At 42.1% G+C, this 23167-nt stretch overlaps 1 protein-coding gene across 2 annotated transcripts in view; it reads right to left on the bottom strand.

Annotated features, from left to right (window-relative positions):
- Positions 1–23167, bottom strand: part of abca5 (ATP-binding cassette, sub-family A (ABC1), member 5) — a 103176-nt gene that overhangs the window by 72422 nt on the left and 7587 nt on the right. For both annotated transcript variants that reach the window (XM_020495552.2, XM_031835414.1), the window contains exons 2-4: positions 19025–19206; positions 5292–5481; positions 4785–4958 (exon numbers count right to left, since the gene is read on the bottom strand). In XM_020495552.2, the coding sequence (XP_020351141.2) occupies positions 4785–4958; positions 5292–5481; positions 19025–19206 (546 nt within the window). The remainder of the gene's footprint in view (positions 1–4784; positions 4959–5291; positions 5482–19024; positions 19207–23167) is intronic.

Raw genomic sequence — 23167 nt, 5'->3', positions numbered from 1 at the left:
GCGAAGTAAATACAATATAGCAAATAAAACACTGGAATGTTAGATTTGCAGTGGAAGAATGTGCAGGGTAGAGGTAGAAAAAATGGGGTGCAAAGGAGCAAAATAAATAAATAAATAAAGTAGGGGGAGAGGTAGTTGTTTGGGCTAAATTATAGATGGGCTATGTACAGGTGCAGTAATCTGTGAGTCGAGGATCGGTAGGATGGTCAGTTTTACAAGGGTATGTTTGGCAGCATGAGTGAAGGATGCTTTGTTGCAAAATAGGAAGCCAATTCTAGATTTAACTTTGGATTGGAGATGTTTGATGTGAGTCTGGAAGGAGAGCTAACAGTCTAACCAGACACCTAGGTATTTGTAGTTGTCCCCATATTCTAAGTCAGAACCTTCCAGAGTAGTGATGTTGGACAGGCGGGAAGGTGCAGGCAGCGATCGGTTGAAGAGCATGCATTTAGTTTTACTTGTATTTAAGAGCAATTGGAGGCCACGGAAGGCGAGTTGTATGGCATTGAAGCTCATCTGGAGGGTTGTTAACACAGTGTCCAAAAAAGGGCCAGAAGTATACAGAATGGTGTCGTCTGCGTAGAGGTGGATCAGAGACTCACCAGCAGCAAGAGTGACATCATTGATGTATACAGAGAAGAGAGTCAGTCCAAGAATTGAACCCTGTGGCATCCCCATAGATACTGCCAGAGGCCCGGACAACAGGCCCTCCGATTTGACATAGTGAACTCTATCAGAGAAGTAGTTGGTGAACCAGACGAGGCAATCATTTGACAAACCAAGGCTACCGAGTCTGCCGATGAGGATGCACAGTATTGTTCCTTATCGATGGCAGTAAAGATATCGTTTAGGACCTTGAGCATGGCTGAGGTGCACCCATGACCAGCTCTGAAACCAGATTGCATAGCGGAGAAGGTATGGTGGGATTCAGAATGGTCGGTAATCTGTTGACTTGGCTTTCGAAGACCTTAGAAAAGGCAGGATAGATATAGGTCTGTAGCAGTTTGGATCAAGAGTGTGTCCCCCTTTGAAGAGGGGGATGACCGCAGCTGCTTTCCAATCTTTGGGAATCTCAGACGACACGAAAGCGAGGTTGAACGGGCTAGTAATAGGGGTTGCAACAAATTCGGCAGATCATTTTAGAAAGAAAGGGTCCAGATTGTCTAGCCCGGCTGATTTGTAGGGGTCCAGATTTTGCAGCTCTTTCAGAACATCAGCTGACTGGATTTGGGAGAAGGAGAAATGGGGACGGCTTGGGCGAGTTGCTGTGGGGGGTGCAGTGCTGTTGAACGGAGTAGGGGTAGACAGGTGGAAAGCATGGCCAGCCGTAGAAAAATGCTTGTTGAAATTATCTATTATAATGGATTTATCGGTGGTGACAGTGTTTCCTATCCTCAGTGCAGTGGGCAGCTGGGAGGAGGTGTTCTTATTCTCCATGGACTTTACAGTGTCCCAGAACCTTTTTCAGTTTGTGTTGAAGGAAGCAAATGTATGCTTGAAAAAGCTAGCCTTGGCTTTTCGAACTGCCTGTGTATATTGGTTTCTAGCTTCCCTGAAAAGTTGCATATCACGGGGGCTGTTCGATGCTAATGCAGAACGCCATAGGATGTTTTTGTGTTGGTTCTCTCCAGGTCTGGAGAGAACCAAGGGCTATATCTGTTCCTGGATCTAAACATCTTGAATGGGGCATGCTTATTTAAGATGGTGAGGAAGGCATTTAAAAAATTAAAAAACAGGCATCCTCTACTGACGGGGTGAGATCAATATCCTTCCAGGATACCCCGGCCAGGTCGATTAGAAAGGCTTGCTTGCTGAAGTGTTTCAGGGAGCATTTGACAGTGATGAGTGGAGGTCGTTTGACCGCTGACCCATTTCGGATGCAGGCAATGATCACTGAGATCTTAGTTGAAAACAGCAGAGGTATATTTAGATGGCAAGTTGGTTAGGATGATATCTATGAGGGTGCCCGTGTTTATGGCTCTGGGGTGGTACCTGGTAGGTTCATTGATAATTTGTGTGAGATTGAGGGCATCAAGCTTAGATTGTAGGATGGCTGGGGTGTTAAGCATGTTCCAGTTTAGGTCGCCTAGCAGCATGAGCTCTGAAGATAGATGGGGGGCAATCAGTTCACGTATGGTGTCCAGAGCACAGTTGGGGGCAGAGGGTGGTCTATAGCAGGCGGCAACGGTGAGAGACTTGTTTTTAGAGAGGTGGATTTTTAAAAGTAGAAGTTCAAATTGTTTGGGTACAGACTTGGATAGTAAGACAGAACTCTGCAGGCTATCTTTGCAGTAGATTGCAACACCGCCCCCTTTGGGCAATCTATCTTGCCTGAAAATGTTGTAGTTAGGGATGGAGATTTCAGAATTTTTGGTGGTCTTCCTAAGCCAGCATTCAGACACGGCTAGAACATCCGGGTTGGCAGAGTGTGCCAAAGCAGTGAATAAAACAAACTTAGGGAGGAGGCTTCCAATGTTAACATGCATGAAACCAAGGCTATTACGGTTACAGAAGTCCTCAAAAGAGAATGCCTGGGGAATAGGAGTGGAGCTAGGCACTGCAGGGCCTGGATTCACCTCTACACCACCAGAGGAACAGAGGAGGAGTAGGAAAAGGGTACGGCTAAAAGCTATGAGAATTGGTCGTCTAGAACGTCCAGAACAGAGAGTAAAAGGAGGTTTCTGGGGGCGATAAAATAGCTTCAAGGTATAATGTACAGATAAAGGTATGGTAGGATGTGACTACAGTGGAGGTAAACCTAGGTATTGAGTGATGATGAGAGAGATATTGTCTCTAGAAACATAATTGAAACCAGGTGATGTCATCTCATGTGTGGGGGGTGGAACTGAAAGGTTGGATAAGGTATAATGAGCAGGTCTAAAGGCTCTACAGTGAAATAAGCCAATAAACACTAACCAGAACAGCAATGGACAAGGCATATTGACATTAAGACTAGAGGTCGACCGATTATGATCTTTCAACGCCGATACCGATTATTGGAGGACCAAAAAAGCCGATACCGACTAATCGGACAATTTCAATTTATTTATTTGTAATAATGACAATTACAACAATACTGAATGAACACTTATTTTAACTTAATATAATACATAAATTTAGCCTCAAATAAATAATGAAACATGTTCAATTTGGTTTAAATAATGCAAAAACAAAGTGTTGGAGAAGTAAAAGTGCAATATGTGCCAAGTAAAAAAGCTAACGTTTAAGTTCCTTGCTCAGAACATATGAAAGTTGGTGGTTCCTTTTAACATGAGACTTCAATATTCCAAGGTAAGAGGTTTTAGTTTAGGTTGTAGTTAATATAATATTTATAGGACTATTTCTCTCTATACCATTTGCATTTCATATACCTTTGACTATTGGATGTTCTTATAGGTACTATAGTATTGCCAGTGTAACAGTATAGCTCCCGTCCCTCTCCTCGCCCTTACCTGGGCTCGAACCAGGAACACATCGACAACAGCCACCCTCGAAGCAGCGTTACCCATCGCTCCACAAAAGCGGCGGCCCTTGCAGAGCAAGGGGAATAACTACTCCAAGTCTCAGAGCGAGTGACGTTTGAAACGCTATTAGCGCACACCCAGCTAACTAGCTAGCCATTTCACATCGGTTACACCATCCATTTAGGCTGATAGGCTTGAAGTCATAAATAGCGCTGTGCTTGCGAAGAGCTGCTGGCAAAACGCATGAAAGTGCTGTTTGAATGAATGCTTACGAGCCTGCTGCTGCCTACCATCGCTCAGTCAGACTGCTCTATGAAATCATAGACTTAGTTATAACACACAGAATTACGAGCCTTTGGTCATTAATATGGTCGAATCCGGAAACTATCATTTCGAAAACAAAACGTTTATTATTTCAGTGAATCTAACGGATGGCATCCCTAAGTCTAAATATTCTTGTTACATTGCACAACCTTCAATGTTGTCATAATTACGTAAAATTCTGGCAAATTAGTTCACAATGAGCCAGGCTACCCAAACTGTTGCATATACCCTGACTCTGGGTGCAATGAACGCAAGAGAAATGACACAATTTCACCTGGTTAATATTGCCTGCTAACCTGGATTTATTTTAGCTAAATATGCAGGTTTAAGAATATATACTTCTGTGTATTGATTTCAAGAAAGGCATTGGTGTTTATGGTTAGGTACAGTCGTCCAACGATTGTGCTTTTTTTCGCAAATGCGCCAGTGTTAAATCATCCCCCAGCGTTGCATTGATTATATGCAACGCAGGACGCGCTAGATAAACAATTAATATCATCAGCCATGTGTAGTTATAACTAGTGATTATGATTTACTGATTATTTTTTGTAAGATAAGTTTAATGCTAGCCAGCAACTTACCTTGGCTTCTACTGCATTCGCGTAACAGGCAGGCTCCTCGTGGAGTGCAATGAGAGGCAGGTGGTTAGAGTGTTGGACTAGTTAACTGTAAGGGTGCAAGATTGGATCCCCCGAGCTGACAAGGTGAAAATCTGTCATTCTGCCCCTGAACAAGGCAGTTAACCCACCGTTCCTAGGCCGTCATTGAAAATAAGAATGTGTTCTTAACTGACTAGCCTAGGTAAATAAAAGGTATATATTTGTTTTATATATATATTTTTTTTAAAGACTCGGGCAAAATCGGCGCCCAAAAATACCGATTTCCGATTGTTATGAAAACGGCCCTAATTAATCGGCCATTCCGATTAATCGGTCAACCTCTAATTAAGACATTGATAAATATTTTATTTATAGCAAAATTAAAATCATCTCTCACCAATAGATTCAGTGTAGTCGCTGGGCAGGGGCAGATGGTTGTAAGGGAAGCGCAACCTGTAAGAGGTGGGTGTGCTGCCCATGAAGACCACCCCAACGTAGCCTGAGGGCTCATAAAGACTGGCATTCTCCAGATCCTCTTCACTAGAGAACATCTCCAGGCGATCCTGCAAGTCTACAGTGCAATCAGGAAATCACAAGAAATAAGGCAGACATAAATACACTGTCTGTTTCCCCAATAGCACAGTATTCCTGTTATAGCGCACAACTTTGACAAGGGCCCATATAAATTCCCTCCAGGCTCCAATCAATGCTTAGTCTACACCAAGGCAATGCTTTTAGGCTAAATCCATGACGGGACGGGGAGGGCTTAATCCATGCCTTGGTTTTGTTAATCTGGTCACAGTTGCCAAATGCTAACGTTTTAGCATTTGTGCGACAAATCCAAAGCAAGTCAATATCCCCTATATTAGCATTTTACGCACTTCATGTCCATCCTCCTACTTACGCATTTCCTGGGCCACCTCCTCCATGATGTGATTGGTGGCATTGTTAATGGGGGTGTATCCCAGGCCCTTGAGTAAGTGGTAGTCCTCCCTCTCCAGCTCCATGGTACTGATGCCTCCGTAGTAGACATGTGGGTTCAGGGTGCTGATCAGAATCAGCAGGCACAGCAGCAGCAGCGGCAGGATCAACTCCTAGAGGAGAAAAGGCACCAATCAATCAAATCATCTCCTGGAGGGAAAGGGAATTAATCAACCACTCACTACCTCAATAAATCAAATTGATTTATAAAGGGCATCAATTAATCAATAATACAATGAAACAAATGTATTTATAAAGCCCTTTTATATCAGCATTTATCAAACTGCTTGACAGTAACTCGGCCTAGATGGAAGGACACAAAACTGAGGTTGAATTAACATATCAGCCTTGTCATTCTAATAAACAGCACAGTGACACTACCGTAAACATCCTACTACCGTAGACACTACTCCTCCTCCATAGCCACTCGGTGGCCTGGTTTGAGCGGATCAAATCTGTGACACATTGTGATTGACTGACTGATCTACAAATAATAATGACTGAGTAGTTATTAATGATGCAAAGGGATTTGTCAGTCAGTCGGCAGTTGCTTACAATGTCGAACAAGCCCACTGTCTTTAGCTTTTCCACGGTCTCAAATTCTCACTACCATCAAGGTTGGCGACAAACAGTGCTATTGGGGAGCAGTGAGATTAATTGAAACACTTAATTGTTGTGTTTGGCATGTCATGCCCTCAGCTGGAGGCTGGCATATCTTTCAAACAGCCATGGATAAAAAAGATGTGTTAGCTACTCCTATGACATGCCTAGTCCTATGCCTATTAGTCTAGTAGTGTGAGGCAGCTTGATGTACTATACAAGTACACCCACTGGACAGGATGCTAGTCTATTGCAGGGCCTATGCCGATTAAGTCCATATAAACACACTGTGGGTTGGTTTTCCGGAGCAAAAAACACACATTATGAAGGGGGTATTAAAACCTCAAACGTTAAGTCCCCTATTTATGAAACTTACAGCGGTTCTGACCAATATTTCTGTGTGAACAGAAACATCAATTGCTTTACACTCTCTAAAAGCGCTGGTTGTCCCGATTCATGTGCGCTATTGCAAGCGCAGCTGTGAGGTTCACAAACACCGGAAACTGTTCATTTGCATAGGGAGAGACGCGTCACATTTTCTGGCTTCCTGTGCCTGAGTCTATCGGATGCAACAATAGCGGTTTCATCTCGCTGTGATGTTCTCAGCTGGATTTATAGCTCTCAACAGGAAAAAATTGAATTGAAACAAGACCAATATCTCTTGGTCACAGACTAAATTGATTTGTGCTTAAAGCTGTAGTTGTAATGAGTCTGCACACATTTGAATGGCATTTCGCTCAGAAGACATCAGGCAGAAAAGTCTGTCCGTTTTATGAAATTGTGCAAATATTGTACTGTCACTACAATGATATTTATTTTACAGTTATAAGGTGAAATCTTACAGCAAGTACTTTAGAATTTCATTGTTACTATATTTAGAATAGGGGTGTGAACATTTAAAAGCTAAAATGTTTAAACAAAATTGGGATCTTTAATATTAAGAAAAATCCTTCAGGGAAATTCTCTTTTCCCCCCACCAAAATGTTTATCACAGTGCAACTGGCTGCTCTTTCGCTTTGCTAATGATGCAAGTGGGTGTTCACTCTTCGGTCTGTTGCACGTAGAATATCCTAGCCTATTCATTGATGATAGGCCCTGCTTTACTGAAGTTGTGAGACACTGCAAGCCAAGAAATTGCGAAATTCAGCATTCCATTGCGAGATACAGCTTTTAATTGCAGATAGGCCTAGCCAAGGCACGTTCAAGGATATATGACTGCAGTAGATAGGCTATAACTTCATTGCCCGGCTCTAGCAGTCATAGATACGTAATAGGACGGGATGAAAAACATTTCTGCACAAAGTTTGAGAGAAACAAGCTTTGTGCATATGGAACATTTCTGGGATCATTTATTTCAGCTCATGAAACATGTGACCAACACATCACCTGTTGCGTTTATATTTTTGTTCAGTGTAGACAATTATTAATATTTCTATAATATTTGTACTATGTACTTGAGCTTGTTTCCTCAAAAGTGAGTACACCAAAAAAGGTAAGTTCCAGACCTTTATAAAACTATGCAGCTTTACCAGTTATTTTTTTATTTACCTGGCTATCCAAACTCCTTGCTTTGGCGAAATGCTACGCCCATGGACGTTTGTTCTACCAATGAGTCTGGGTCGGAGTACCTCCCCGCCGATTCTAAAACGGAAAAACATTCTAACAGTTCTGATTGGTCATAGAAACCGATACGCCATTGTCTTTGATACTCCGATCGGTTAGAGATGATCACTGATGACTTCGTTCTGTACAACAGACCTCATTTTCACCACAAACTACTTAAATGATGGCAGTTTCAGACTGAAGTATTGTATGTAGCGAACAATAGAGCAGCGGAAGAATTCCGTTTGAGTCGTCAGTTGGTTTGCACATTTTAGGGAATATTCAGAGGTGGGAACTTTTCGTAGGAATTAATGGGGGAAAAAATGGGAATTAACAGAAATATATGCAAATGAATACCATTTAAATGTCGATGTTTTGTGTGTTGGATATGTTTACCATATGATATGGAGACAGAAACATAAAACCTTTTACCTCATTAGGTAGACAATTTTAATAAAATGAGTTGACTCTTCACATTGCGCACACACACAGTACCAGTCAAGAGTTTGGACACACCAACTCATTCCAGGGTTATTCTGTATTTTTCTATAATAGTGAATATATAAAAACAATAAAATAACAGAAGGAATCGTGTAGTAAGAAGGGTGAAACAAACAAATACATTTTATATTTCAGATACTTCAAAGTAGCCACCCTTTGCCTTGATGACAGCTTGGCACACTCTTGGCATTCTCTCAACTCAGGTAGTCACCCGGAATGCGTTTCAATTAACAGGTGTGCCTTGTTGAAAGTTCATTTGTGGAATTTCTTTCCTTCTTAATGCGTTTGAGCAAATCAGTTGTGTCGTGACAAGGTTGGGGTGGTACTAGGGTTGCACATTTTGGGGAATATTCAGAGCTGGAAACTTTGTGGGAATTAACGGAAATATATGCAAACTAATTTTAACACCATTTAAATGTAGATGTTTAATGCATTGGATATACAGTTGAAGTCAGAAGTTTTAATGAATTTGGCTAAGGTCTATGTAAACTCAGTTTTTCACAATTGCTGACATTTAATTCAAGAAAAATTTCCATCTTAGGTCAGGATCACCACTTTATTTAAAGAATGTGAAATGTCAGAATATTAGTAGAGATAATGATTTATTTCAGATTTGATTTATTTCATCACATTCCCAGTGGGTCAGAAGTTTACATACACTCAATTAGTATTCAGTAGCATTGCCTTTAAATTGATTAACTTGGGTCAAACGTTTTGGGTAGCCTCACACAAGCTTCCCACAATAAGTTGGGTGAATTTTGGCCCATTCCTCCTGACAGAGGTGACTGTAACTTTTGCCACAACTTCGGAAGTATGCTTGGGGTCACTGTCCATTTGGAAGACCCATTTGCGACCAAGCTTTGACTCCCTGACTGATGTCTTGAGATGTTGCTACAATATATCCACATACTTTTCCTACCTCACGATGCCATCTATTTTGTGAAATGCACCAGTCCCTCCTGCAGAAAAGTACCCCAACAACATGATGCTGCCACCCCGTGCTTCACGGTTGGGATGGTGTTCTTTGGGTTGCAAGCCTTCCATTTTTCCTCCAAACATAACGATGGTCATTATGGCCAAACAGTTCTATTTTTGTTTCATCAGACCAGAGGACATTTCTCCAAAATGTACAATCTTTGTCCCATGTGCAGTTGCAAACCGTAGTCTGGCTTTTTTATGGCGGTTTTGGAGCGGTGGCTTCTTCCTTGCTGAGTGACCTTTCAGGTTATGTCAATATAGGACTCGTTTTGCTGGGGATATAGATACTTTTATACCCGTTTCCTCCAGCATCTTCACAAGGTCTGTTGCTGTTCTGGGATTGATTTGCACTTTTCGCACCAAAGTATTTTCATCTCTAGGAGACAGAACGCGTTTCCTTCCTGAGCGGTATGACGGCTGCATTGTCCCATGATGTTTATACTTGCGTACTATCGTTTGGAAATTGCTCCCAAGGATGAACCAGATTTGTGAAGGTCCACATTTTTTTTCTGAGGTCTTGGTCGATTTCTTTTGATTTTCCCATGATGTCAAGCAAAGAGGCACTGAGTTTGAAGGTAGGCCTTAAAATACATCCACAGGTACACCTGCAATTTACTCAAAATAAGTAAATTAGCCCATCAGAAGCTTCTAAAGCCATGACATTATTTTCTGAGATTTTCCAAGCTGTTTAAAGGCACAGTCAACTTAGTGCATGTAAACTTCTGACCCACTGGAATTGTGATACAGTGAATTATAAGTGAAATAATCTGTCTGTAAACAATTGCTGGAAAAATGACTTGTGTCATTCACAGAGTAGATGCCCTAACCAACTTGCCAAAGGTATAGTTTGTTAACAAGAAATTTGTGGTGTGGTTGAAAAACAAGTTTAATGACTCCAACCTAAGTGTATGTAAACTTCTGACTTCAACTGTATTTACCATATGATATGGTGACAGAAACCTTGTACCTTATCATAAGCAGACAATTGCAAATTATTAAATTCTTCCAATAGCAATAAAAACAATTTAGTTATGAATTGAACTTTAATTAAATGAGTACACTCTTCACATGGGATAATTTCACTGAACAAAAAGGGAATATTGAATGATCCCCAATGATCCATCGCATCTCCCAAAAACGTTTTCAACATGCATCTATAAAATGACAGTCTAGAAACTAAAGCTTTGGTTGTCTTCCTCAGGCTTCCATGTCTTCTCCCTGGACCTCCTCAATGTTCACCTCTTGAACATCCAGACTCTGAGACCTCATCTTCACGGTCACTTTCCAACCTTGAGGGTGGCTCGTTGTCAGGCTCAAAATGCCTCACATGGCCACCAATTGTTCAACCCTTGTATTGGTCAGCCTGTTGCGTTCTTTGGTGTGTGTGTGTGTGTTCCCAAACAAGGACCAGTTGTGCTCTGAGGCAGCTGATGTTGGTGGGATTTGGATGATAATGGAGGCAACAGGGGAAAGAGCCTCAGATCCACAAAGTCCCTTCCACCAGGTGGCTGATGAGATATGTTGGCACGACTGCCATATTGTATCTTCATCCCAAAGCCCTTGCTTGGAAGTGTACTTCGCCAAACTGCCAAGAACCTTGCCCTCATCCAGGCCAAGGTGGCGAGACATGGTAGTGATGACACCATAGGCCTTGTTGATCTCTGCACCATACAGGATGCTCTTGCCAGCATGCTTAGGGTCCAACATGAACGCTACGGCGTGTATGGATTTCAGGCAGAAGTCTTCACACTTTTTGATGTATTTCAGAACTGCAGTATCCTCTGCTTGGAGCAACAGTGAAGTGGGCAGGGCAGTACGTGTTTCTTCTCTTACATCTGTAAGCAGAGTCTGAACATCAGACAGGATGGCATTGTCTTCCTCAATCCGTGCAATGGCTTTTACTATAGGTTTCAGGAGTTTCAGGCTGCTTACCACCCTCTCCAAAAACACATAATCAAGGAGGATCCTCTTGATGGGGCTGTCCATATCGGCAGATTGTGATATGGCCATTTCTTGGAAAGACTCCTTCCCCTCCAGGAGACATGACAACAACACCACCCCAATGGGTGTTGCTGGGCAGCTTCAATGTGGTGCTCTTATTCTTCTCAGTTTACTTGGTGAGGTAGATTGCTGCTATAACTTGATGACCCTTCACATACCTAACCATTTCCTTGGCTCTCTTGTAGAGTGCATCCATTATTTTCAGTGCCATGATGTCCTTGAAGAGCACAGCCAATGGGTGTGATGTGTGGGTAGGGCTCCACTTTAGACCAAGCAGTCTTCGTGTTCGCAGCATTGTCTGTCACCAGTGCAAATACCTTCTGTGGTCCAAGGTCATTGACTGCATTCAGCTCATCTGCAATGTAGAGACCGGTGTGTCTGTTGTCCCTTGTGTCCGTGCTCTTGTAGAATACTGGTTGAGGGGTGGAGATGTAGTTAATTATTCCCTGCCCACGAACATTCGACCACCCATCTGAGATGATTGCTATACAGTCTGCTTTCTCTATGATTTGCTTGACCTTTACTTGAACTCTGCATCCATAAAATGAGTAGATAAAGCATGTCTGGTTGGAGGGGTGTATGCTGGGCGAAGAACATTCAGAAATCTCTTCCAATACACATTGCCTGTGAGCATCAGAGGTGAACCAGTTGCATATACCGTTCAAGCAAGACATTCATCAGCATTTCTCTGACTATGTTCCTCCATTGAGCAAAACAAAACTTCTGATTCCAGGAGGACCATGAGCTGTTCCTATCGATAAGGTGTCGGATTCATCATTTTCACCTTGAATAGAAATAGAGGGACTTTTGTCAGAGGTTGTGAGTGCAGAGGGAACTTTATGTACATGGCCAGATTATTCTGCATCTTTGTTGCATTCTTCACATATGATTTGGCAAATGTACATCGTTTTCCTTCTACATTAGCTGCAGTGAAATGTTTCCACACATCAGATAGTGCCCGTGGCATTTTCCTGTAAAGATGATAAAATAAAATTGTAAAAATAAATAATACAATTCCATGTACAGATAAAAAGTTAAGCAGTTAGATGAAACAATTCCTTTGAAAGATAAATGTTTTAAAATTAAACATGTATGGAAACAAGTGAATTAACAGTTTGCAGGCTCAAACAAGCTAAAGCAAGCTAAAACCCACATGGGTAGCAAAAACTAACCAGCAGAAACTGTTAACAAGTTAGAAATGATTTAAACACACTTTGCTGTCACCCATTATTTACCAGTTTACAAAAAAAAACATACGCCATACAAAATATATTCACCCCAACAAGTATTGTAATCAAAACTTACCAGAAAACATGTAGTCCTTGGCTCAGACAGTGTAGTAGTGTGGGCTCAATAGCATCTCAATAGTGTGCAATATCTTGAGAATCAGCTGTACATGTGTTGGAAGAGAGCACTGTACATGTGATGGAAGAATGCACTGTGCATGCAGAGGGTTGCAATTCCATTGAATTGGGTATAGTTTAACCAAAATGCCACAAGACCTAGAATTGCCTGATGTGTATCCCGCAAAAAAAAAATGGTTCACTGTTATAAGTAAACTTTTTTGATGAATTTAAGCAAAATTCCCCAAATTCCAGGGCTTAACTTCCCATGGAAAATTTCCAGAAAATCTACCCACCCTTTGTAACCCTTAGTTGTCAGGCAAATTGTTTATGGCCATCACATTATTTTTTTTCTTCACTTTTGGGTATGTCTATATTTAGGCAGAAATCTACATTTTGCCATTACGTTCAAGTTCAGTTGTTAATAAACTTAATTACTTGCTTATCGTTAGTGTATAAATCTGTAATGAACAACTATTGCAAAAAAAAAACACGTTTGATAAACACAGTTTCGCCAAAGGATAATCATTAGCGCTAAACTGGCATTGGTGCTTTGCTCCCAGACAAGCTTGGCATGGAGGTATGGAGCGCTACATAACACGCTTCATTTATTTGGTTGCATTTTAATAACCTTTAAAAGGATTGCAGCCAGTCCAAGACAGATTATGACATTCAGCGAGCGGTTGATGTGGCCAGCATGATTAAAAAGCAGAGTCGACCACTTCGTTTTGACAGCACATGTGCAGTAGGAACTGTATGCTAAGTGTCAGCCTGCGGCGTCTCGATATAGTGCAAAACGACAAAGGTACCATTTGGAACTCAACCCTAGTTATTCAACACTTTCTGACTTCCCTTATACAGCGACTTAATTTCCAGGAAGCCCCTCAAACACTGGCTACCCTGGGTGGAAAATATGAAACCGGGAAATGCATTAATAATGCATTACAGCAATTTAGCAACTCCAAATGAAAAACGCATGGCCCTACAAAGAAGGAAAATAAGAGGAAGGACTTAAAACAAAACAGAATATAACTATTGTAAAACAGATTGTGTATAATATGTATAAACTGAAGGTAGAAACCTAAGAGTTATTGTTTATTAGTTTACTCCAATTGGGGGAGGGATGGTAGGGTTTGCCGGGAAATAATAAATATATTTTTTAAAGTGTGTATATGCATGTATGTTTATGTATATATATATATATATATGGGTATGTATGTATGCATGCATGTATACATTCCAAAAATATATGGGGTACTGGAAATGATGCAGACAATTAAATTGATGGAAGCAACAATCCAAAATATTAAAGCTGATTCACCCCCTAAAAAAAATGTACTATATAAAATAATACAAAAGAAAGAATGCATAAAAAAAAAGAGGAAAAAGTTTCTTATTTTGTTCAATTCCAAATCAAAATTGTGGAGACCAGCTGATTTGCGAAGCAGAAGGCAGTCATATTTTCACTGGTCACAAATAGGGATGTACGATATTTTGGTTTTATTTAACCAGGTAGGCCAGTTGAGGACAAGTTAGCATTTACAACTGCGACCTGGCCAAGATAAAGCAAAGCAGTGCGACAAAAACAACAGAGTCACACATGGGATAAACAAACGTACAGTCAATAACACAATAGAAAAATCTGTATACAGTGTGTGCAAATGAAGTAAGGAGGTAAGGCAATAAATAGGCCATAGTTGAAGTAATTACAATTTAGCAATTAATACTGGAGTGTGCAGATGGGGATGTGCAAGTAGAAATATTGGTGTGCAAAAGAGCAGAAAAACAAATATGGGGATGAGGTAGGTAGTTGGTTGGATGGGCTATTTACAGATGGGCTGTGTACAGCTGCAGCATTTGGTAAACTCCTCTGACAGCTGATGCTTAAAGTTAGTGAGGGAGATAAGTCTCCAACTTCAGTGATTTTTGCCATTCGTTCCAGTCATTGGCAGCAGAGAACTGGAGGGAAAGGCGGACAAAGGAGGTGTTGGCTTTGGGGATGACCAGTGGAGCGCATGCTACGGGTGGGTGCTGCTATGGTGACCAGTAAGGTGAGATAAGGCGGAGCTTTACCGAGCAAAGACTTATAGATGACCTGGAGCCAGTGGGTTTGGCAACGAATATGTAGCGAAGACCAGCCAACGAGAGCATACAGGTCACAGTGGTGGGTAGTATATGGGGCTTTGGTGACAAATCGGATGGCACTGTGATAGACTGCATCCAATTTGATGAGTAGAGTGTTGGAGGCTATTTTGTAAATAACATCACCGAAGTCAAGGATCGGTAGGATAGTCAGTTTTACACGGGTATGTTTGGCAGCATGAGTGAAGGTGGCTTTGTTGAGAAATAGGAAGCCGATTCTAGATAGAATTTTGGATTGGAGATGCTTAATGTGAATCTGGAAGGAGAGTTTACAGTCTAGCCAGACACCTAGGTATTTATAGTTGTCCACATATTCTAAGTCAGGACCGTCCAGAGTAGTGATACTAGTCGGGTGGGAGGACGCGTAGAGCAGCGATCGTTTGAAGAGCATGCATTTCGTTTTATTAGCATTTAAGAGCAGTTGGAGGCCACGGAAGGAGAGTTATATGGCATTGAAGCTCGTTTGGAAATTTGTTAACAGTGTCCAAAGAAGGGCCAGATGTATACAGAATGGTGTCGTCTGCGTAAAGGTGGATCAAAGAATCACCCGCAGCAAAAGCGACATCATTGATATATATATATACATAGAGAAAAAAAGAGTCGGCCCGAGAATTGAACACTGTGGCACCCCCATAGACTGCCAGAGGTCCGGACAACAAGCCCTCCGAGTTGACACACTGAACTCTGAGAAGTAGTTAGTGAACCAGGCGAGGCAGATATATCGGTGAACATATCGGAATCGGCCAATATTAGCTAAAAATGCCGGTATCGGCCGATGTCTAGTTTAACGACCAATGTGCAAAACCGATGTCAAAGCTGACGTGCATACTTATATAACGAAGATACATGACATAATGACGCCACGTAAAATGTTACTCTATACGTGCAACACAGCATTCCTAAACTAGCCCAATGTCTGCTGTGCGGATCTACCAGTCAACAAGTCAAGCAGTCATTTGAAAGAGTAACAAAATTTCAGCAAGACAACTCAAAGGCGAAATCCATTAAAGCCAAGATAATGGAATTCATTGCCCTTGACAATCAACCGTTCTCTGTTGTGGGTGATGTTGGCATTCGCCGACTGGTCGAGCACCGGGTAACACTACCAAGTGTGCTATTTTTCCGATGTTGCCCTACCGGAGTTACACAGTAATACCGTCACTGCTATTAGCTTCACGACCAACATACTATGGAATGCCGTTTGGGTATTTGCATGTCAAAAAATATACAGGAGCACTGTCAAAGCTGTACAAAAAAAGTCAGCAAACAAGCAAACACTGACCACGAACGATGTGTTTACAATACCGCAGTGGTAATAAAGCATAATTTATTCAACTTCTGGGGTAGCCTGAAAACAATAACCAGTAAAAAACTGCAGTCATTTTCATTGTTCTTAGCAATGATTTAGGAATCCTTGTGACTAAGTATTAGCTATGTTGCCACTTGTTGTTCGCCTATTGAAATTGAACTTCAGTTCATGAAAATAAATAGCTAGCCAGTTACTTAACCCTGTTGGCCAAAGCTAACGTTATTAGCAGGCAGCTAAGGATTAGGCACAATAGTGGAATTTGCATTTGCCTTCAAAATAAAGTAATTGACAGTGATGCAATTGAATACAAATAGTAGAATTATGCCATACTTTTATTTTGAAGGATAACCAAAGTCTACTATTGTGGCTAAACCTTATTGTGGCTAGCTTCACATACATGGGTCCGACCACCATTAATCAAAGAACTGGTTATTTTAGACAATGACACCTAGCTATATAGTTAGCTTGCTAACTACAGCTACTGAAACAGATGTTGTTTTGCTATGTTTTTGGGGAAGAACATTGTTTGCATCTATGCGCTAGCTAGCGCATGACGAGCACTGTAGGTGCACGAGACTTTACCAGTATCATAACATACGTATCGATGAATAGTTGTGACATATGAAATACGATTAAGTGTAATCAATGTGTAATAACTACGTAAAAAATATGTAAATGCATTAAATTATTATGTGACGAGCAGTCACATTCAGGTCCTGATTGGTCAACAAGCTTATTTGACACGTTAAATAGTATATCTTTTTGACGCACAAAGACGCAAACGGCGTTCTATAGAAATCCTGGTTTAGAATGAAACGACTGAACAAATTAACAACGAAACAGCACAGCAAGTAAGTGAAATAAATAAGTTTGGATGTTTTACTGGTAATGGGGACATATGTAAATGCCAAGAAAATAACTTTTTGGTCAATGTGGTGTGTGTAACCTTTATTTAACTAGGCATGTCAGTTTTAAGAACAAATTATTATTTACAATGACGGCCTACCCCGGTCAAACCCGGACGACGCTGGGCCAATTGTACACCGCCCTATGGGGCTCCCAATCACAGCTGGATGTGATACGGCCTGGATTCGAACCAGACTGTAGTGACGCCTCTTGCACTGAGATGCAGTGCCTTAGACCGCTGCGTCCATGTGTGAACTATAAACTGTACAAGAATGCTTAAAAGGCCGCTAAAATATTAAATATTGGTTATCTGTATCGTTTTTTGGGGGCAAGGAAAATATTGGATATCGGTATCGGCCAAAAATGTCATATCGGTGCATCACTAGTCACAACAAGTTTAACTTCTTTGGGACTGTGGGGCAGTATTGAGTAGCTTGGATAATAAGGTGCCCAGAGAAAACTGCCTTCTACTCAGACCCAAAAGCTAGAATATGCATAGAATTAGTAGATTTGGATAGGAAACACTCTGAAGTTTCTAAAACTGTTTGAATGATGTCTGTGAGTATAACAGAACTCATATGGAAGGCAAAAACCTGAGAAGGAAGTGGGAAATCTGAGGTTTGTAGTTTTTCAAGTCATTGCCTATCGAATATACAGTGTCTATGGGGTCATATTGCACTTCCTAAGGCTTCCATTAGATGTCAATAGTCTTTAGAACCTTGTTTGAGGCTTCTACTGTGAAGCGGGACTGAATGAGAGCTGTTTCGACCAGGTGTCCATGAGAGTTAGCTGCGTTCCATTGCATTTCTAAAGACAAAGGAATTGTCCGGTTGAAACATTATTGAAGATTTATGATAAAAACATCCTAAAGATTGACTATATACATCGTTTGACATGTTTCTACGAACTGCAATATAACATTTGGGACTTTTCGCCTGGACTTGCCCGCGCCTCGTGAGTTTGGATTTGTGAACTAAACGCGCGAACAAAAAGGAGGTATTTGGACATAAATTATGGACTTTATCGAACAAAACAAACATTTATTGTGGAACTGGGATTCCTGGGAGTGCATTCTGATGAAGATCATCTTAGGTAAGTGAATATTTACAATTCTATTTCTGACACCTCTCCTTCTTTGGAAAATGGCTGATGTTTTTCTGTGGCCTGGTGCTGACCTAACATAATCGCAAGGTGTGCTTTCGCCGTAAAGCCTTTTTGAAATCTGACACAGCGGTTGCATTAAGGAGAAGTTTATCTATATTTCCATACATAAGACTTCTATCTTTTATCAATGTTTATTATGAGTATTTCTGTCATTTGATGTGGCTCTCTGCACTTTCACCAGATGTTTGTTTGAGACAATGCATTTCTGATCATAAAACACCAATTTCAAAAGAGCTTTTTGGACATAAAGATTAACTTTATCGAACAAAACACACATTTATTGTGTAACATGAAGTCCTGTGAGTGCCACCTGATGAAGATCATCAAAGGTTAGTGATTAATTTAATCGCTATTTCTGACTATTGTGAGGGCTCTCCTTGGCTGGAAAATGGCTTTATGGTTCTCTGTGACTAGGTGCTGACCTAACGTAAATCGTTTGGTGTGTTTTCGCCGTAAAGCCTATTTGAAATCGGACACTGTGGCTGGATTTACAAGAAGTTTATCTTTAAAATGATGTAAAATACTTGTATGTTTGAGGAATTTTAATTATGGGATTTCTGTTGTTTTGAATTTGGCGCCCTGCAATTTCACTGGCTGTTGGCGAGGCTAGCGTCCCACATATCCCAGAGAAGTTAAAGCTTGCGGGCGGGTGGGCACAATAAAATGCTAGAGCCAAAATGCTCTGGAGGGAGGTAAAACAAGAGAAAGGAAGGTACATGTGACTGACCATGTCAGTGCACTCCTAGCCCTAAGGGAGTAGTATGAACCTGATTGAGTGGCATACGTAGGCTATAAACACCACATACAAATCAGCGTTCAGCAGGTTGCAGTAGTATTACCGAACTAAGCCTTATAGTCCTAATGGGGGCAGCCTAAAGTGTGGTGTGAATATTATCATAGAATTGAATGAGACTTTTGTACTACCATTCTCCTGGCAGAAGGAAATGATGATGGCAGCATGGGTTAGATACAGATGAGTTATATAGTTAACTATACAGCTAGCTACGTTTCTCAGATGCAAAACATAATAGGCTTTATCTGTGTCCGTGAAACTGCCCCAAAGTGATTCAAATCAGGCAGACAAAGGACAAGGTGCAGCAAGTAACCCACCTGCAGACTCTGTTGTTTAGTCCTCCATTTGATGAGAAGATTCTTGTAAAGCAGGCTTTTCGTTTGATGCCAGACTCCGGCATCTCTTCTGATTATGTTGGGCTGCATACTAACGTTACTACCAGCATGCTTCAACTGTCTGGGGCATGAATGAGGACGTTCTCCACAGCTGGGCGCAATAGCTGCAAAACAAGAAATAAAGCATCCTCCTTGTTTTGAGCAACTTTTTTTAGATGGCTCACTAACTACTAGATTGATAAATTCTTGGCATTAATTTGATGATGGAAGGGATCTCAAGGGAAGTAGCTAGCTAGCTGGCTGGCTAGCTAAATAATTAACGCATGGGTCAATAATTTAAGCAAGCAAGGCTAATTGGGCGATTCGATGACAGCAGAAAATATTTTTGGCATCTCAGATTGTTCTTGAAATTCTCACATTGAAACTTCATTGGGAGGAAGGATGTTTAACATGTTTTTAACATTTGTATCACAAATCATTTTGTAGAAAATCATGATGAAATTAGCCATTTTAGGCCATATATAGACCTATACATGCCTCCTGCAAGACCCTATGATCTGTGAACCTTACATGATACAGATATCATCTTGGTGTCAATATACAGTGGGGCAAAAAAGTATTTAGTCAGCCACCAATTGTGCAAGTTCTCCCACTTAAAAAGATGAGGCCTGTAATGTTCATCATAGGTACACTTCAACTATGGCAGACAAAATTAGAAGAAAAAAAATCCAGAAGATCACATTGTAGGATTTTTTATGGATTTATTTGCAAATTATGGTGGAATTATGGCACTGCTGCGCCTTCTTCACAACGCTGTCTGTGTGGGTGGACCAATTCAGTTTGTCTGTGATGTGTACGCCGAGGAACTTATAACTTACTTACTACCCTCTTTTAAAAAAAATTTAAAATGTATTTTACCTTTATTTAACTAGGCAAGTCAGTTAAGAACACTTATTTTCAATGACGGCCTAGGAACAGTGGGTTAACTGCCTTGTTCAGGGGCAGAACGACAGATTTGTACCATGTCAGCTAGGGCATTTGAACTTGCAACCTTCCGGTTACTAGTCCAATGCTCTAACCACTAGGCTACCCTGTCGCCCCCCTCTCCACTACTGTCCCGTCGATGTGGATAGGGGGGTGCTCCCTCTGCTGTTTCCTGAAGTCCAATCATCTCCTTTGTTTTGTTGACGTTGAGTGTGAGTGTGAGATTATTTTCCTGACACCACACTCTGAGGGCCCTCACCTCCTCACTGTAGGCCGTCTCGTCGTTGTTGGTAATCAAGCCTACCACTGTAGTGTCGTCAGCAAACTTGCTGATTGAGTTGGAGGCGTGCATGGCGTGCATGGCAGTCGTGGGTGAACAGGGAGTACAGGAGAGGGCTCAGAACGCACCCTTGTGGGGCCCCAGTGTTGAGGATCAGCTGGGTGGAGATGTTGTTACCTACCCTCACCACCTGGGGGCGGCCCGTCAGGAAGTCCAGTACCCAGTTGCACAGGGCGGGGTCGAGACCCAGGGTCTCGAGCTTGATGACGAGTTTGGAGGGTACTATGGTGTTGAATGCTGAGCTGTAGTAGATTAACAGCATTCTCACATAGGTATTCCTCTTGTCCAGATGGGTTAGGGCAGTGTGCAGTGTGGTTGCGTCGTCTGTGGACCTAAAGAGATCTTCTGTTGAATCTGACAATGGTTAATCTTAATAAATAAAACTGTGAAGGTCCTCGGCGTTACTCTGGACCCTGATCTCTCTTTTGAAGAACATATCAAGACCATTTCAAGGACTGCTTTTTTCCATCTACGTAACATTGCAAAAATCAGAAACTTTCTGTCCAAAAATGATGCAGAAAAATTAATCCATGCTTTTGTCACTTCTAGGTTAGACTACTGCAATGCTCTACTTTCCAGCAACCCGGATAAAGCACTAAATACACTTCAGTTAGTGCTAAATACGGCTGCTAGAATCCTGACTAAAACCAAAAAATGTGATCATATTACTCCAGTGCTAACCTCCCTACACTGGCTTCCTGTCAAGGCAAGGGCTGATTTCAAGGTTTTACTGCTAACCTACAAAGCATTACATGGGCTTGCACTTACCTATCTCTCTGATTTGGTCCTGCCGTACATACCTACGCGTACGCTACGGTCACAAGACGCAGGCCTCCTAATTGTCCCTAGAATTTCTAAGCAAAGAGATGGAGGCAGGGCTTTCTCCTATAGAACTACATTTTTATGGAATAGTCTGCCTACCCATGTGAGAGACGCAAACTCGGTCTCAACCTTTAAGTCTTTACTGAAGACTCATCTCTTCAGTGGGTCATATGATTGAGTGTAGTCTAGCCCAGGAGTGTGAAGGTGAATGGAAAGGCTCTGGAGCAACGAACCGCCCTTGCTGTCTCCCTCTTTCCACTGGGATTCTTTGCCTCTAACCCTATTACAGGGGCTGAGTCACTGGCTTATTAGGGCTCTTTCATACCGTCTCTAGGCGGGGTGCGTCACTTGAGTGGGTTGAGGCACTGATGTGATCTTCCTGTCTGGGTTCTTTGTGGGCTATACTCGGCCTTGTCTCAGGATGGTAAGTTGGTGGTTGAAGATATCCCTCTAGTGGTGTGGGGGCTGCGCTTTGGCAAAGTGGGTGGGGTTATAATCCTTCCTGTTTGGCCCTGTCCGGGGGTGTCATCGGATGGGGCCACAGTGTCTCCTGACCCCTCCTGGCTCAGCCTCCAATATTTATGCTGCAGTAGTTTGTGTGTCGGGGGGCTAGGGTCAGTTTGTTCTATCTGGAGTACTTCTCCTGTCCTATCCGGTGTCCTGTGTGAATTTAAGTATGCTCTCTCTAATTCTCTCTTTCTTTCTCTCTCTCTCTCAGAGGACCTGAGCCCTAGGACCATGCCTCAGGACTACCTGACATGATGACTCCTTGCTGTCCCCAGTCTACCTGGCCGTGCTGCTGCACCAGTTTCAACTGTTCTGCCTGTGATTATTATTATTTGACCATGCTCGTCATTTATGAACATTTGAACATCTTGACCATGTTCTGTTATAATCTCCACCCGGCACAGCCAGAAGAGTACTGGCCACCCCACATAGCCTGGTTCCTCTCTAGGTTTCTTCCTAAGTTTTGGTCTTTCTAGAGAGTTTTTCCTAGCCACCGTGCTTCTACACCTGCATTGATTGCTGTTTGGGGGTTTAGGCTGGGTTTCTGTACAGCACTTTGAGATATCAGCTGATGTACGAAGGGGTATTTAAATCAATTTGATTTGATTGGGGCGGTAAGCAAATTGGAGTGGGTCTAGGGTGGAGGTGATATGGTCCTTGACTAATCTCTCAAAGCACTTCATGATGACGGAAGTGAGTGCTACGGGGCGGTAGTCGTTAAGCTCAGTTACCTTAGCTTTCTTGGGAACAGGAACAATGGTGGCCCTCTTGAAGCATGTGGGAACAGCAGACTGGGATACGGATTGATTGAATATGTCCGTAAACACACCAGCCAGCTGGTCTGTGCATGCTCTGAGGACGCGGCTGGGGATGCTGTCTGGGCCTGCAGCCTTGCGAGGGTTAACACGTTTAAATGTTTTACTCACGTCGGCTGCAGTGAAGGAGAGCCTGCAGGTTTTGGTAGCGGGCCTTGTCAGTGGCACTGTATTGTCCTCAAAGCGAGCAAAGAAGTTGTTTAGTCTGTCTGGGAGCAAGACATCCTGGTCCGCGACAGGGCTGGTTTTCTTTTTGTAATCCGTGATTGACTGTAGACCCTGCCACACACCTCGCGTGAGCCGTTGAATTGCGACTCTACTTGTCTCTATACTGACACTTAGCTTGTTTGATTGCCTTGCGGAGGGAATAGTTACACTGTATGTATTCGGTCATGTTTCCGTCCACCTTGCCCTGGTTAAAAGCAGTGGTTCGCGCTTTCAGTTTCGTGCGAATGCTGTCCTCAATCCACGGTTTCTGGTTTGGGAATGTTTTAATCGTTGCTGTGGGTATAGCATCGCCAATGCACTTTCTAATGAACTCGCTCACCGAATCAGCGTATTCCTAAATGTTGTTGTTGGACGCAATGCGGAACATATCCCAATCCACGTGATTGAAGCAGTCTTGAAGCGTGGAATCAGATTGGTCGGACCAGCATT

This window comes from Oncorhynchus kisutch, linkage group LG11, assembly GCF_002021735.2.
Source record: "Oncorhynchus kisutch isolate 150728-3 linkage group LG11, Okis_V2, whole genome shotgun sequence".
NCBI lineage: Eukaryota > Metazoa > Chordata > Actinopteri > Salmoniformes > Salmonidae > Oncorhynchus > Oncorhynchus kisutch.
The sequence above is the reverse complement of the archived record's forward strand: the minus strand, read 5'-3'. Positions and strand labels throughout refer to the sequence as shown.